The sequence below is a fragment of the Thamnophis elegans genome, chromosome 3 (genome assembly GCF_009769535.1).
Source record: "Thamnophis elegans isolate rThaEle1 chromosome 3, rThaEle1.pri, whole genome shotgun sequence".
Lineage (NCBI taxonomy): Eukaryota > Metazoa > Chordata > Lepidosauria > Squamata > Colubridae > Thamnophis > Thamnophis elegans.
In genome coordinates, this window is record NC_045543.1 from 75,666,970 (window position 1) to 75,681,617 (window position 14,648).

A 14,648-nucleotide genomic window follows, 5' to 3' on the forward strand; every position below is an offset into this window, starting at 1 on the left:
TTCAATGGCTCAAAGGGTTCAGCCATGAGGGCCCGTAACACAGTAGGGAGATTCCATATGGGGAAACTATGGACCACTGGAGGGCGCAATTTGGAGACCCCCCCCCCCCGAGGAAAGCTCTTAACAAGGGGTAATTGGAAGAGAGGAACCAGGCCCTCGCCTGGGAGAACTGTAGCAAGGGCAGCAAGCTGCCTATGCACGGTGCCCAGGGAAAGCCCGTTATCCAACCTGTCTTGGAAAAAGTCCAGGACCTGGGGCACTGAGGCCCTGGTGGGCACTACCTGGGTAGCCTGACACCAGGCCACGAAGGAGGCCCAGGTGGAGTCATAGATCCTCATAGTAGATTGTCTGCGTGAGGCTTCTATGGTTCTAATCACTTGTAGCAACAAGTGAGCCTCCCTCAGGCGCTCCCGCTCAATCTCCACATGGCTAGTTGCAACCAGTGTGGCTCCGGGTATACTAGCTTCCCCCGGTGCAATTTTATCTCCCTCTCCAGAATCCGCCATGGAGGCCAGACCGACAGTCATGAGACTGGCCAGTGAGGTGCCACCAGGATCAGCTCTGCCTGCTCCCTGACTAGCTTCTGAACTACCCTGGGAATGAAGGGGAGGGGAGGAAAAGCATACAGCAGCCCATCTGGCCACCTCATGCGAATGGCGTCAACCCCCTCTGTTCCCTGAGCTGGGAACCGAGAAAAGAACCGGGGAAGCTAGCTGTTGGCCGGAGTGGCGAAGAGGTCCACCACTGGTCATCTGAACCTCTGGCAGATTCTCTGGAACAGCTCCAGGGGGAGGCTTCACTCTCCGTTGTCCACCATTTCTCGACTCAACCAGTCTGTCTGATGGTTGTTGACCCCCATGATGTGCTCCGCCTGGATCGACTGCAGGTGTCTCCCCCGCCCAGCTGCCCAGCGACATCACCTTGGCTTGCAGTGCCTTGGAACGAGTGCCACTCTGCCAATTGATGTGGGCTTTGGCTGCCACATTGTTGGTGAGGACCAGGATGTGATGACCCTCGACGGAGGTCTGAAATTGCCTGGAGCTCCAGCCAGTTGATATTGTGTCGGAGCTCCTGCCAGGACCACTGACTTGCACCAACTGAGACCCCAGGGTCGGCCCCCAGCCGAACAGACTGGTGTCCGTGGTTAGGATGAGGAGCTCCTGGTCCCTGAAGTCGCACCCCTGGAGCAAGGCTGGGGACAGCCACCACTTGAGAGAGATCAGTATCTGAGGAGTGGCCTAGACCTTGGCCAGCAAGCTGCTGGTGTTGGCCCTCTGGAACGGCAGAAGTCACCACTGCAGAGTTCTGGCGTGCAACCTCGCCCATGGCACTACCTTGATACAGGATATGAGCTTCCCCAACAAGCTGGAGAGAAGGACTATGGGAACATAACGGTCCCTGCGGACCTGCTTAACCATCTTAACCAAACTGGACCTCTGGTCCGAGGAGAGGAAAACTTTCCCTGAACAGGAATCTATAACTTCCCCCAAGTGGAGGATTGTAGTGGATGGGGAGAGAGAACTCTTGTCAAGATTAACAGAAAAACCTAACCGTTGTAGAGTGTCTATAACCTACAGAAGGTCCGCCCTCGTCTGACTCGGGGACGTCCCCTTGATGAGGATGTCATCTAGGTAGCAATGTAATCTAATGGGAAATGCCCTTAGATGCACCGCCACTACAGCCAGCACCTTGGTGAAAGACCTGGGTGCAGAGGACAACCCAAATGGCAGGGCTTTATATTGGTAATGATGCCCCAGGTAGGAGAACTGAAGGAAGGCCCTATGATCCAGGAATATGGAAATATGGAGGTAAGCCTCCGTGAGATCTATAGACACCATGTAATCCCCCTCCCGGACACCTGCAAAAATGGTCTTGAATTTGCAGTAAACCAAATGTTGGTTCAACAGCCTCAAGTCGAGAATAGCTCTCCAGCCCCCTGAAGACTTGGGCACCAGGAACAGGTTCAAATAGAACCCCTCCGGGACCAGTTCCACTGCAGTGATGTCAAGCAGATATTAATAGCCTGATGCATCAACCTGCCTTTCTCTACGTTTTGGGCCAGGGGAAACATATGGAAGAAATTAGGGGGAATGGAAAGGAACTCTAGGCGAAGCCCATGAGTGACCATGCTGAGCACCCAGGCATCTGAGGAAATTTCCGCCTAGGCCTCGGGGAAGAGAGCCAGGAGACTGCCAATGGGTGGGGTCGGGCCTGACCTATTTGCCCCAGCGGTAGAGGTGACCACCTCCCCTTCTAAAAGGACACTTACTTTGTTGTGGGAAACGAGACCTGCCCCTGTTGTAACTGCGCTCAGGCTGCCTCTTTGACCTGGGGGCAGAGTACCTGCTCTGCTGAGCTTTCTGTTCCTGAGGTCGGTATGATGGCTTGCAGTAGAACGGAGTAGACTTTTGCTCCGCTTTCTTTGCCAAGATGGCAGGACTTTTTTCTTATTCTTGTCCTCCACGAGGACCGGGTCAAGGGTGGCCCCGAAGAGGGAGCCCCCCCCCCGTGTAGTCGGCTGATTCCAGCTGCCACTTTGACTTGTTGTCCGCTTGCCACCCCCAGAGCCAAAGAAGACGACGAGAGGTAACGGACAACGCCATGGCCCTGGAAGCAAACTTCATGGCATTCAACGTAGCATCAACTGAGAACTGCGCTACCACCACTAACTTGTTTAGGTCCTGGTGCAGCTGCACCTCCTCTGGGGAATGTGTTCCTGGATCTTCTCCATCCACAAGATAGCTGTGTGATTGAAGAACGAAGCCAATGCTGATGCCTTGATGGTCCAGGCCACAGACTGGAACGTCTTCCTCAGGGTCACCTCCACCTTCCTGTCATCCAATTTAAGGTTGTTAGTCACATCCCTGGCCACCAGAGAAGCAGGGGTCCACAGTGGGCAGCTGTAAGGCGTGGCAAAAATCTGGCTCAATATTGTAAAAAGTCTATCATTACTGCCAGGGTTAGGGAAGGCAGCAGGCTTCTCACATTGCTTCTTCACACCTCCAGGAAGAGGTGAGGAGCCAGGATCTCCTCCTTAACTGCCTTGGGCTCAGAGAAAACCGGGGCCCAAGGTTTCTTCACAGCAGTCCCCTCTGTAGTGCCATCCTCAGCCCCATTCTTCACTCCTTCCTTACCACTCTCCCCCTCTTCAACCTGTGCAGTAGCACACGCTTACCCTACCATGCTGGGCCCTCAACTTCTCTGCTCTAGAGAAGGTCTTGGAGATGGCTTTGTGCTTCCTAAGCTCATCCCTCTGGGTGGCACATGAGGAACGAGGGGTAGCCATAGCCTTTTTAGCCCTGGCAGAGGCAGTGGGGTGCTGCTGGAAGATGGGCCCTCCCCAGGGAAACATGGGGGTGAAAGGGATCTTCTCACCTCCTCTGCCATCCTCGCCACATATAATACTCACAGCCCTCCTTGCGAAGCCTCCTCCATGTTTCTCTCTTTGGCTGCAGCAGAGAAAAGGAGAAAAAAGAGGAAAAAACCTCTGTTTCCTAAGCTTCCAGGCAGCCTCCACTCAAGTACTGAGCACAGTATGGTTTGGAGGCTTCTGCCGAGACCTGCCTCGGCTCCCAGCGCCTACGTGCCTTTCTGCAGCTTTAAAAGACTCTTTGCGCACTTGCAAGCGCTGCTGGTGCCTCCGCAGCTCGATTCCAGCCGCCGAAGTCCTCAGCCAGCGAATTTTGCCGACGGGAGGCTCTAGGGCTGGAAATCCCAAGCCACAAGCCTCCCGATTGCCCAGGAGTCAGACAAAGCCACCCACATGGTCCAAAATGGCCACCACCAAGGCCGCCCCAGCCTCCAGCAAAGAGATGAATCTCCCTGGTGGCCCATGAACGGAACCACCGCAGATCACTTACTGGCATGATGGGAGCTGTTTTTCCAGGAGGCTGTAGAGGCAAGGAGGGTCCAGTAGAAGAATTATCAGGAGAAAATTTTTATGTGTCTCGTTTTTGGCCGGACTGGGATGAAACTGGAAAGTCAAGGGTGGAGCACAGAGGCGTGGCTTCAGCTTCATCCCAGTCTCGTGGCCAATTGGGCCTGATAATACCACTACTGGAGCTTCCTGTCCCTCGCTCCGGAAAAAGAAGCAGAGTTTAATTTTACAAAAACTCTTGATTCAAAAAGAAAATTTGCCTCAATATATCATTAGCGGTTTTAAATTTATCAAAATGTATTAATATTATAAGACTGTATTATTCGCAAGCAGTATATTTAGAAGAGCATTTATATGTAACTGAAATCATATTTTAAATGATATGTTAGTTTGGCAGAGCGAAATTTAAAATAAATATAGAATGAACGGGTATTTAAATCAAGGTTCTTTCAGTTCAAATCTATTAGCAATTAACCTGTGTGGAATTAATGAGCATTTAGGTGGAGAATATTTGTAAAAAAAGAAAGAGGCTTTTCTTGCTTGAATGAAATTTATCTGTAAAATAGTTTTTAAGCTAAATAGCAACTTACAGACAAAGATCAGTATGCTGCAGATAAATGAGTCCTTCTGAATGATCAGATGAAAGAAAATTCAGGGTCGCATTCAACTCAGGTACTTGCTGAGACAAGATGAGATGGCAGGAATACTAATTTATAAAAGACGACAGATCATTGTCGTGACATTTACATAGAACTTAAGAGAGTCAGCTGGGAATAAGTCAGTGTGTGGGTGTGTGCCATGTGCATACCACCCTTGAAACTTCAGAAAATATAGCAGATTTACCCTTGCAGTGCCATATTGCTTAGCTGGGATAATTTCACTACCTGGTTGTTCCAAAAGGTTTCTAATCTTGCACAAACAAAATATTAACCATAGCCTTAGACAGCTAAATAGCCTTTGACTATTCATCTAAACCTCAGGAAGAGCCATTGATTGTAAACAAGCCAAGCTCCATGAATTTAGTTGCCACCTGCTCAGATGTTGTGTGTCAGGAAGGACTTCATAAGACTGCTACTAGCATTGAAGTCATGTTGCTTATACATTGGATGATTATATTGTGTTCATTATTAACAAACAATTTGTAATTTCAGCCTTTTGGGAATAAAAGCTAGCTTTTTCAACTGCCTGGTAATATTTCATCACTTTTTCTATGTTTGAAGTGCCGGACTAGAAATGGGGAGACTGACATTCAATTCTATTCTCAGTGTCTATGGAGATTCTCAGCCATCCAGGACATGGTTGTCCCAAAGGTGCCTTTTCAAGGGGCAACTGGACTTTCTTGTTATTCTTTGAAGACAGAGCTGAAGAAGCTTCTTAGATAAGAAGCAAAGCGTCTTCAAAGAATAACACGAAAGTCCAGTTGCCTCTTGATAAAGCACCTTTGGTTCTACTCTAATGAAATTTCAATGGATGACATCAAGTTAGTTCTTTGTGAGTTCTACCTTTTGATTTAGTTCTTGTAATGGATGAAAGGAAGAACTCTGTAAGCTACCTTAAGTCCTAAGAAAAAAGCAGGGTATGAATCTGAACGAACAATAAATGAGACAAGATTTCAAAGTTCAACTGTACCGTAGTGAAATGTTGTAAGATAATGCGATTTGGTTACAGCTTAAATGAAAATATTGATGCCCTCCAATATAGAGAACAGATAAGTAATCTTTTCTTTCATTTCTTTTACTTAAGACGAACAACAACGTATCCTTACACAGAAACTCAGATGTACAGCCAAAACACTGGGGGGAATTACTTTGATACCCAAGGAAGTTCTGCGCAGGTGACCACAGTAGTCTCTTCTCATAGTATGGTGGGCACTGGAGGCCTTCAGATGGGTGTCACAGGAGGACAGCTCATCAGCAGCACTGGAGGTACCTACCTGATTGGCAATTCAATGGAAAACTCTGGCCATTCTGTTACTCACACAACACGAGCATCCCCTGCTACAGTAAGTCATTCAGATCGTTATGTATGTTTATAGCTAGAGTTCTGTCCATTTTGTTTTTAATTGTATTTGTTCTCAGCTGCAGAAGTAGGTTTGCTTAAGGAGATGCCATCCAATTGTACAATTGCAACACAACAGAGTTCAGTGATATTTACATCAAATGATTTGCCAACAATACAAAGAAGAAATAATGTGCACTTTTACTATTATCCAGGTATATTAGACACTCTATTACCCAGAGGTTTGTTTCTTTGTTTTCAAATAAAGCTTGTTTTCACTTAAATTGTACATTTCCCCACTACATAAGTACATCTGAAAAAAATTGCTGAGTAGAATTTTAGTATCAGAAATGGCTTCTTTTATGTCTGAATAGCAGGTTTTGCAAATGTATGGCAGAAATGACCAACTTTAACTTTTTGTTGTTCATTTCATGTTCTTTATAATAGCATGAAGAATGAAAAAAAGCTCCTGTCATCATAATTAAACCAAATAGGCAGTGAAGAAAGAGAGGGTTAAGCTACCACAAAAGGTGTACTACTGTATAGCAGAAGAATAGAATCTGTAGTTGAAAGAGAAAATTATAGAATTCCCAATGTATTTATACATTTAATAAAAACCATATAAATACATTGGTAATTCTATAATTTTCAACATTACAAGGATTTTAGAAGCCAAGCTTGGAAAAGCAATTTTGAATATGAGGAAGTTCTGAATACATCTTAGATGTTAAACTATTTATGTACGACTGTGATTCCCAAATATTTGAAATTGAGTTCATCTTTAAAAATTGAAAAAAATGTTCTTTAATAAATAATGACTTCAATTTTTAAAATTGTTTTATTGCTACATAACAGTGGCTTCATATGCATTTCATGCTAAACCATAGTATAGCATAATAACAAAGATGAGTTATAGCTAAACTTGGAGAGTTCTTGAAACTTCTAGTTTAGATTAGGTACATAATGTCATGTTGCCTCCACTATATAAATTATTGTTAATTTAATTATGGTTTGTATAAAATTACAATTTCAAATCCTGAGTTGTGAAAATAATTTATTTAAGCATATAGTTATTAATATTAGTTGCATTTCTTCATTTTAGTAGGTATGCAGAAGCAGCATTCCAAATCTTGTGTTATTTAGTATATTTAAGTGAGTCCTGTATATGTACATTTTCTTCTTATTCAACAATAGAAGCTATAAAACCTTTAGCTTATAAAGTACACTTTGGATTTTTTAATTTATCGATCTCTAGAATATAGTTATCAATTGGAGATGCTTTACATGGCACCCTATCTAATTGTTCCATGTACCATCTGTTTGGGAAATGAAAAAAGATCATTACAAAATTATAAAGCTTGAACAAGATAGAAATATTCAAGCTGCTTGTGTGTTTTTTAATATTATGACTAATAGATGTTAAAATAGCAAATGATTAAACAATAGCTTGTAAATTCAAATTTTAGATTTATTTCTAAATTGTGAATTAGTCATTATTTTGAACTGCATGTTAGCTCTGCTTTTATTCATAATTTTTGCATCAACAAAAACTTTTCTCTCTCATAAAATATGATGAGTCACATTATAGAATGAAATAAAGGGAACTATTTCAAGGCTGTAGTGCATTGCAACCTGATATGGAAGCTTACTCAGTGATGAGTTTTATATGGCATTACAAATAGAAAATAAATCGGCCAAGTTCTTTTTTTAATCCCCATTTCATCAATTACTTGATGACTCCAATGTGAAGTGGATGATAGTATTTCTCTATTTTTCCTTTAAAAAAGAAATCCTAACATCAGATGTTTCCATGTCTACATAACAAACCATAACAAGTGAAATGTGGAAATTAGATTTTGAAATGTTGAACTTCATTGCTTTCATGCTATTGAGAATCAAATGGGAATTCTTTTTTTCAGAGGAAAACAAACAAATATTTTCTGAGATTTTTAGCATTGTTATTTTCCATTAGGTAGCATTAAAAATACAAAGAGTAGGGGTAATTTAGAGATGCTGTCCTAATTCAACAAAACTGGTTCAACGCAAGTAGACAATTAAAGATTAGCAAAGTCCTCATTTTCAAAATCTTTATTAGCTTACAGAAAAAGCTTCACTTTTTGGAATACCTGGGGTAATCCTCATGATGCAAAATTTGAAATGGGCGACTAGCCAAGATCACAATTATTCAAGGTTTCATTTTAATCATTGGTTTCCTGGAGTGTGGATTAAACCCTTGATCACAAACAGAAGGGTTAAATTGAGAATTTGCTGTATCAGAAAGAACTATATTAATATCTGTTGCAATTTCAGCATAAATGTTTACCAGGTGATGTTTTACTAAAAACATTTTTCATGTGTTTATTGTGTTTCTGAAATATAGCCATATGAAAAAGTAAATACAAGTAAGTTTTGAAAAGAAAAATGACTTGCAATTATTTATTTTTTAAAAATTAACAGATATACCATTTTCTTCTGGGGAGCCATTTTAAATTATCCCACGGCATCTCAGTAGGATTAAGATCTGGGCTTTGAGTTGGCCATTCCAGGATCTTTCATGTCCTCCCACCAGTCATTCCATAATGAATTTACTGGAATGTTTAAAATCATTGGCATATTGCAAGGTCCATTTTTGATTGTGCTTCTGTCTTCTGACAGATGGTCTCATGTTATCTTCAATCACGCTCTAATACAATGAGGAATTTGGATTCTATGATGGTGAGCTGCCCAGGCCTGAGGCAGCAAAGTACCCTAAACCACAACATGTCCTCCACTCTTATTTACAATTGGTATCAATCTGATGAAATACTGTCTTTAGTTTTTGCCAAACTTGTCTTTTGCTACAATGCCAAATAACTACTTCATCTGTGCAGCACATATTGTTCCAGAAATCCTGGTCTTTGTCTAGGTGTCCATAAACAAAATTTCAGCACTGATGATGTTACCTAGTTTGAGTAATGAAACATCTGCCAGAAAACAAGCAAGCTCAGAGAGCTTCACAAACCCCTCATTTCAACCCTCAGCTACAAATATTCACTGAAACTTAATTTTTGTCCTAATGTGCTTTCTAGCACATACCTCCTGTGTAGAACTAATTTGTACAGTTTCGTCCTAATTGTAGATTCATGCACTTTCACATCAATAATGATGAGAGCTACCTTATAGTCACTTGATGAAATAGTGGGATCCGTAGAGACTTCTTTCATCATCTTATATTCTGTTCTCAGGTTGAACTTTTTGGGATGGCATGGCTTAGGCAAGTTGACAGTTGTTTAAAAATCTTCTTTTGGATTTTTTGGATAATGAGATGATCAATGTCCATTTGGGCAGCAATCTTTTAAAAATCTCTTCCCAGTGTCTGTAACCTCCTTTCTGAGGGCCTCAGAGAGCTCTTTTAATCTAGGCTATGGTGATATCACACAATTCAACAGGAAAGAGCAAATCCAATTAAACGTCTGAGGGTTAAATAAGACATGTTCCTCCCAGATTCTATCTAACAATATTCAAACATTGGAACCTGATGAATGTAGAGGTGTTCTTACTTTTTCCATATACAATATGGTGCATTTATATTTATTTAAATTACACAATGGACTAAAATGTAAATGGTACATTACTTTTTTTGTATTATAAGCCCTTAATCTATCAGTATTGTTGAAATAAAGAACAAATATCTGTGTTGAAGTGTGTTGAAAAAGTAAAAATATCAGTGGGTTGTATTTACTTTTCCATATAACTGCATAATATGTAACATATAATGGAATAAGTCTAATAGCTGTTTAGCTAAATGTCTACAGAGATTATCAGTCATTGAGGTCATGGTTGTCCCAAAGGTGCTTTTTCAAGAGGCAACTGGGCGTTCTTGTTTTACTTTGAAGATGTTTTGCTTCTCAAGCTTCTTGGATGAGAAGTGAAATGCCTTCAAAGAAAAACCAGAAAGTCCAGTTGCCTCTTGAAAAAGCACCTTTGGGACAACAGCTGTTTAGCTTTATTTAATCTTGGATGTGAGCTTCTCCTCATTCTCCATCCCCAAAATAAGTAGATTTTTTTTTTATGCTGAGCTTAATATCTAGCTTCAGGTAATCTGCCCTTTTTGGTGGCTAATTCCTATCATGCTTGGAAACCTGAAAAACAGCAAGAAATCTTGAGGTTTCTCAAGTTTTCATGGGATTTCCTGAAAAATCACAGAGATCCTGACAGTTCCCTTGTTCTTTTGAAGCCACTGAAGGGTCAGAATAAAACTTCTGACTTCTCCAAATACAGGGAGTCCTTGACTTATGGCTACAATTGAGCCCAAAATTTCTGTCACTAGGTGAAACATTTATTAAGTGAGTTTTGCCCCATTTTATGACTTTTCTTGTCATAGAACCATTGCAATTGTTACGTTAGTAACATGGTTGTTAAGTAAATCTGACTTCCCATTGACTTTGCTTGTTCAGAAGGTTCAAAAGATGATCACATGATCTTGGGACAATGCAACCACCATAAATATGAGTCAGTTGCCAGGCATTTGAATTTTGATCATGTGACCATGGGAATGTTGCAATGGTCATAAGTGTGAATCATTTTTTCAGTGTCATCGTAACTTTGAATGGTTGCTAAATGAACAGTTGTAAATCAAGGACTATCTGTATGGGGAAGGGACAAAGATTGCCCCAATTTCTCTAATATTGCAAGATAAATAAATAAATAAATAAATACATACATACATACATACATACATACATACATACATACATACATACGAACTTGCTTAATCATGTTAGCAAGTATATTTGTAGGCCCTAATCAGCAGCAGATAGGATTGAATTAATGAATGCTGAAATGAAATACATTGAAGAAAACAAACAGCCATTAAAAAAAACCTAAGCATCAGCTGTTTTGGGAAGGGAGTTGGCTCAGAGAAAATTGCAGCATGAACTTCCTATATAGTTTTCACTTACAAAGTTTGTTTATTCTGTTTTACTTAATATTAATTTGTTGAGAAAACCTGATCATTCTTCTCTGATATTTTAGTGGTATATATAACAACCACTTTCAGCTAGGACTTTGTGAGTGTGGAATATTCTCTTCACATCAAGCAACTTGATGTGTCACACATTCCAGAATTGAATTTTGCAGTCTATTTTGGCCTATTTATTTCCAACTTGGGAGTAGCTGGGTAGAGAGGTGGGGTTTTTTTTAAATGTCAAACATACCCCTTGCCACACACACACACACACTTTCCAATTTCCATTTTGCTGGCTAGACTGGCAGGGCATATGACGCAACATTTCTTTCTTGTTTCCTCCTTCCCCTTTGTCCTCTATCACTGCACTTTTCTGTCAATCCTTTTCTCCCTTAAATTAGATTTATGTCCTTTCGATACACCCTTAGTATATAACATAGCATCCTTTGTGAATATTTTAGCAAAAATAATAATTTCCACTTTCTGAAATTGATAACCATGAAGACACTCTGAAAAAATGTTTAAGAGACTGGTGTTGAGTGATAGGAGTTAAGGCATTAAAAAGTGGGTCATTCACTATTTATTTGCATAAACTTTTAATACATTGTTACCCAGAGTTTTTCCAAAAAGCCTAAGGCTGTAATCTAACTAGTGAATGGCAACTGCAGGAATATCTAATGCTGGTATATCAGTCACATTTTACTTTGTTACATTCAGAGTGACATTTTTAAATTAAAATAATTGTGGCTATACTGTAATGTATTGAAGCATTAATTTTGGCAATCACAAAAATAATGTATGTAACTAGAAAGAAACTTTGTTGCTATCTTGACACTGAAAACTTAAATGTTAGGTATTCAGGTTTGATTGCATATATGTAAGTTAGCAGCCACGAATTTGGATAATTCTTCAACAAATCTCAACTATCTAACCTTGATGAAAGCCTGCCTACTTCTTCTGGCATCTTTTATAGGATTAGAATATGTGGATTTATGTAAGACTTATATTACTTTGTAAGGAAATAATAGAAAAATAAATCAGTAAGGCTACATATAATTATAAAATATAAAAACACACCAGAAAGTGTAATATAAATTCATGTAACTTATTTCCTCAAAGAATTTTGATTATGATAGTAAAGTCTAATAGAAGCTATACTTAAAGAAATAAAAATGAGTAGAAAAGTGCAAGAAGGAAGAAAGTAAAAATATGCTAAAGAAAAAAATATATTAAAAAGTTATTTCCAATATTTATCACAATTATAAACAAATTTAGTCTCAGTTTACTCTCTCTAAGGTTGCAAACATTTATCTCTTAAACCCTTATCCTATCTGTTACCTATTAACAAACGCATAAAACACCATATTTTCAGTCTTAGCAGAAAGAGTACCCAGAAATATCAATATATCTTGTTTTAATCTTGATCAAATAAACCAACTTTATATGATTACCTGTTAATAGTCTGAATCTTTAATTCCTTCAAATATTGTTGTAGGCTATTTTTTTTGTTCCATCACAGAGTTTTTGTAAATCCAATAGGAAAAAATTTCCCGAGTCAGTCTTTGTTTGTCTTTTGTATTTCCTCTTTACATTTTAAAACCCCAGCCAGTTTCTTTTGTAAATCCAGAGAAACTTCCTTTTCTAACATATTCTCTTAGCCTATCAATTTTAAATCCACTTTTGATACCATCTCTTTCTGTCAGGTAAAATTTGTATTATAGCTATCATTTCTTTAATAACGTCTTTTGAGCATAGTCTGCCCATAGAAGCAGATACCTTTACTGACATTGTTGATTTTGTGGCTACTATTTTCTGCTTCCATTTTTCTATAGTGTCCTTCAATATTTTCATTGTTAAAATATTTTGTAATATTCTACAGACTTGTAAATCTTCCCTATCTAAAGATATCCATTCCCTCTAATGTTCATTTTTTGAAATCATGAAATTGCTTATCTTTATTTTGTCTTGCAAAAGCTAAAGCAGAATCTATTTCCCACAAAAACTGTTATTTATAACTAATGCCAAAATTTTACTGTACAAGTTACAATATTTCTTTTTTCCCCTGCACGTAATTAACCAGCAATTTCTGAAAGGCATTAGAAAGTGAGATTTGCAAACATAGTGTCATTAAAATCTTCACTGCAGCTGCAAGCAGGATATTAATTCCATCATCTCTGTGCACCCAATCTGCAGAAAACCACTGCTCTGCAGTTTCATCATGGGGAGCAGCTGTCCAGAACACATGTGGGTGATCTTTATCATCTCTTTAACTGGAGAGGTTACAAGGAACCGATCTATCACAGGTTTCTTGGTCCTTGTCATAGTTACTGGCTTTGCTTTCAAACAGTTGTCTTCAATTTGCTCTACCTCTCCTGGAGGTTCACCTCCTCAGTGAACTTTGGAAACTGAATGCACCCAACTTAGTAAGAAATTTTATAGGTATAAAGCAGCGATGGCAAACCTTTTTTGGCTCGCATGCTAAAAGCGGGGGGAGCGCAGGGCGCTCATACGAGGGTGTGCCACACCCATAATGCTAGGCGCATAACCCCAGTTCTCATGCACGCACCACCAATGCTATCCCAAATTTGGAATGCTTTTTTCGCTCTCCCCATGCTCCACAGACTTTATAGGAGCCCGGAGAGATCGGAAACAGCCCCCCCCTTCAGCAAGCTTCCCTGAAGCCTCCGGAATGCAAAAAGGCCCTATGGACAAACCGGAACTTCGGGAATGGACTTCCGGTTTGCTCATAGGGCGGGTTTTAGCACTCCAGAGCTTTCAGGGGCCTTCAAGAGGTTTCCCTAAAGGCTCTGGTGGGCAAAAAATGACCCTATGATCAAACCAGAAGTCACTTCTGGTTTGTCCGTATGGCCATTTTTTGTCCTCCAGAGCCTTCAGTGAACCGGTTTGCCCGTAGGGCCATTTTTCATGCTCTGGAGGCTTTTTGAATATTCCGGAGGGTGAAAAATGGCCTCAAAATAAGGCCGAAGTCAGCTGACCAGCACGCACATGTGCGCTGGCCACTTGACAGGCAACGGCTCTCGTGCCCTGACAAATGGCTCCGTGTGCCACAGGTTTGCCATCACAGGTATAAAGTATATTGGTATAAATTCTGAAAGGATAATATCTGAAAACTATTGAAGGCCCAGTCTATATGAAAGAATAATGGAAATTGGATTCATTGTTTCCCAAATCAAATCTGCAGTTTATTATAGCAATTTCAGAATCTTACTGCCTTTTGGATAACTTATTAGACAACTGCAATACTCTAAATAGGACTGCCACTGAAAGTGTCTAGTTGTGATTCAAAGAGCAGTTGATTTTTACGTTTAAAACTCTAAAATGTCAGGAGCCATAATAACAAATATTCTGCTCCATTATGGCCCGGTAAATATGTTGGGATACTTATTAAATGCCCCACACTCCACTGCTAGAAATAGAATGAATAGCTTCATGCATGACCATATTTTCCCCTTCCTCTCAAGTGGTTTTAAGAGATTTTGTTTTGGGATTTTGTCTCTCTCTCTCCCCCCCCCCCCCAGTTTCCATTTGTTTTTGTTTTAATACAGCCACCATATTTTGAGAAAACATTTTTAAAGATTGGTAGAATTTTATATCCTTTTATATTATTAATTACTTTGGAGACACTAAATTTTAGAGCTGATTACTACATATTAAAATATGGGGGGTTTCTTCAAGAATACATTATTAAAGTTTATCAATTCGATATATAAATCAGTAGTTCAATGGAAGGGCTTATTTTCCCCGTGCATTAATATCCAAGTGTTAACCCTTGACATCTCCATTTTAAAAAATCTATTAAATTCAGAG

General features: G+C 40.0%; 1 protein-coding gene across 1 annotated transcript in view; it reads left to right on the forward strand.

Annotated features, from left to right (window-relative positions):
* The window catches only part of RFX3 (regulatory factor X3), a 190,861-nt gene that overhangs the window by 114,045 nt on the left and 62,168 nt on the right, over positions 1-14,648 (forward strand). Inside the window, exon 4 of the mRNA XM_032214341.1 lies at positions 5,621-5,879. Within this exon, the coding sequence (XP_032070232.1) occupies positions 5,621-5,879 (259 nt within the window). The remainder of the gene's footprint in view (positions 1-5,620; positions 5,880-14,648) is intronic.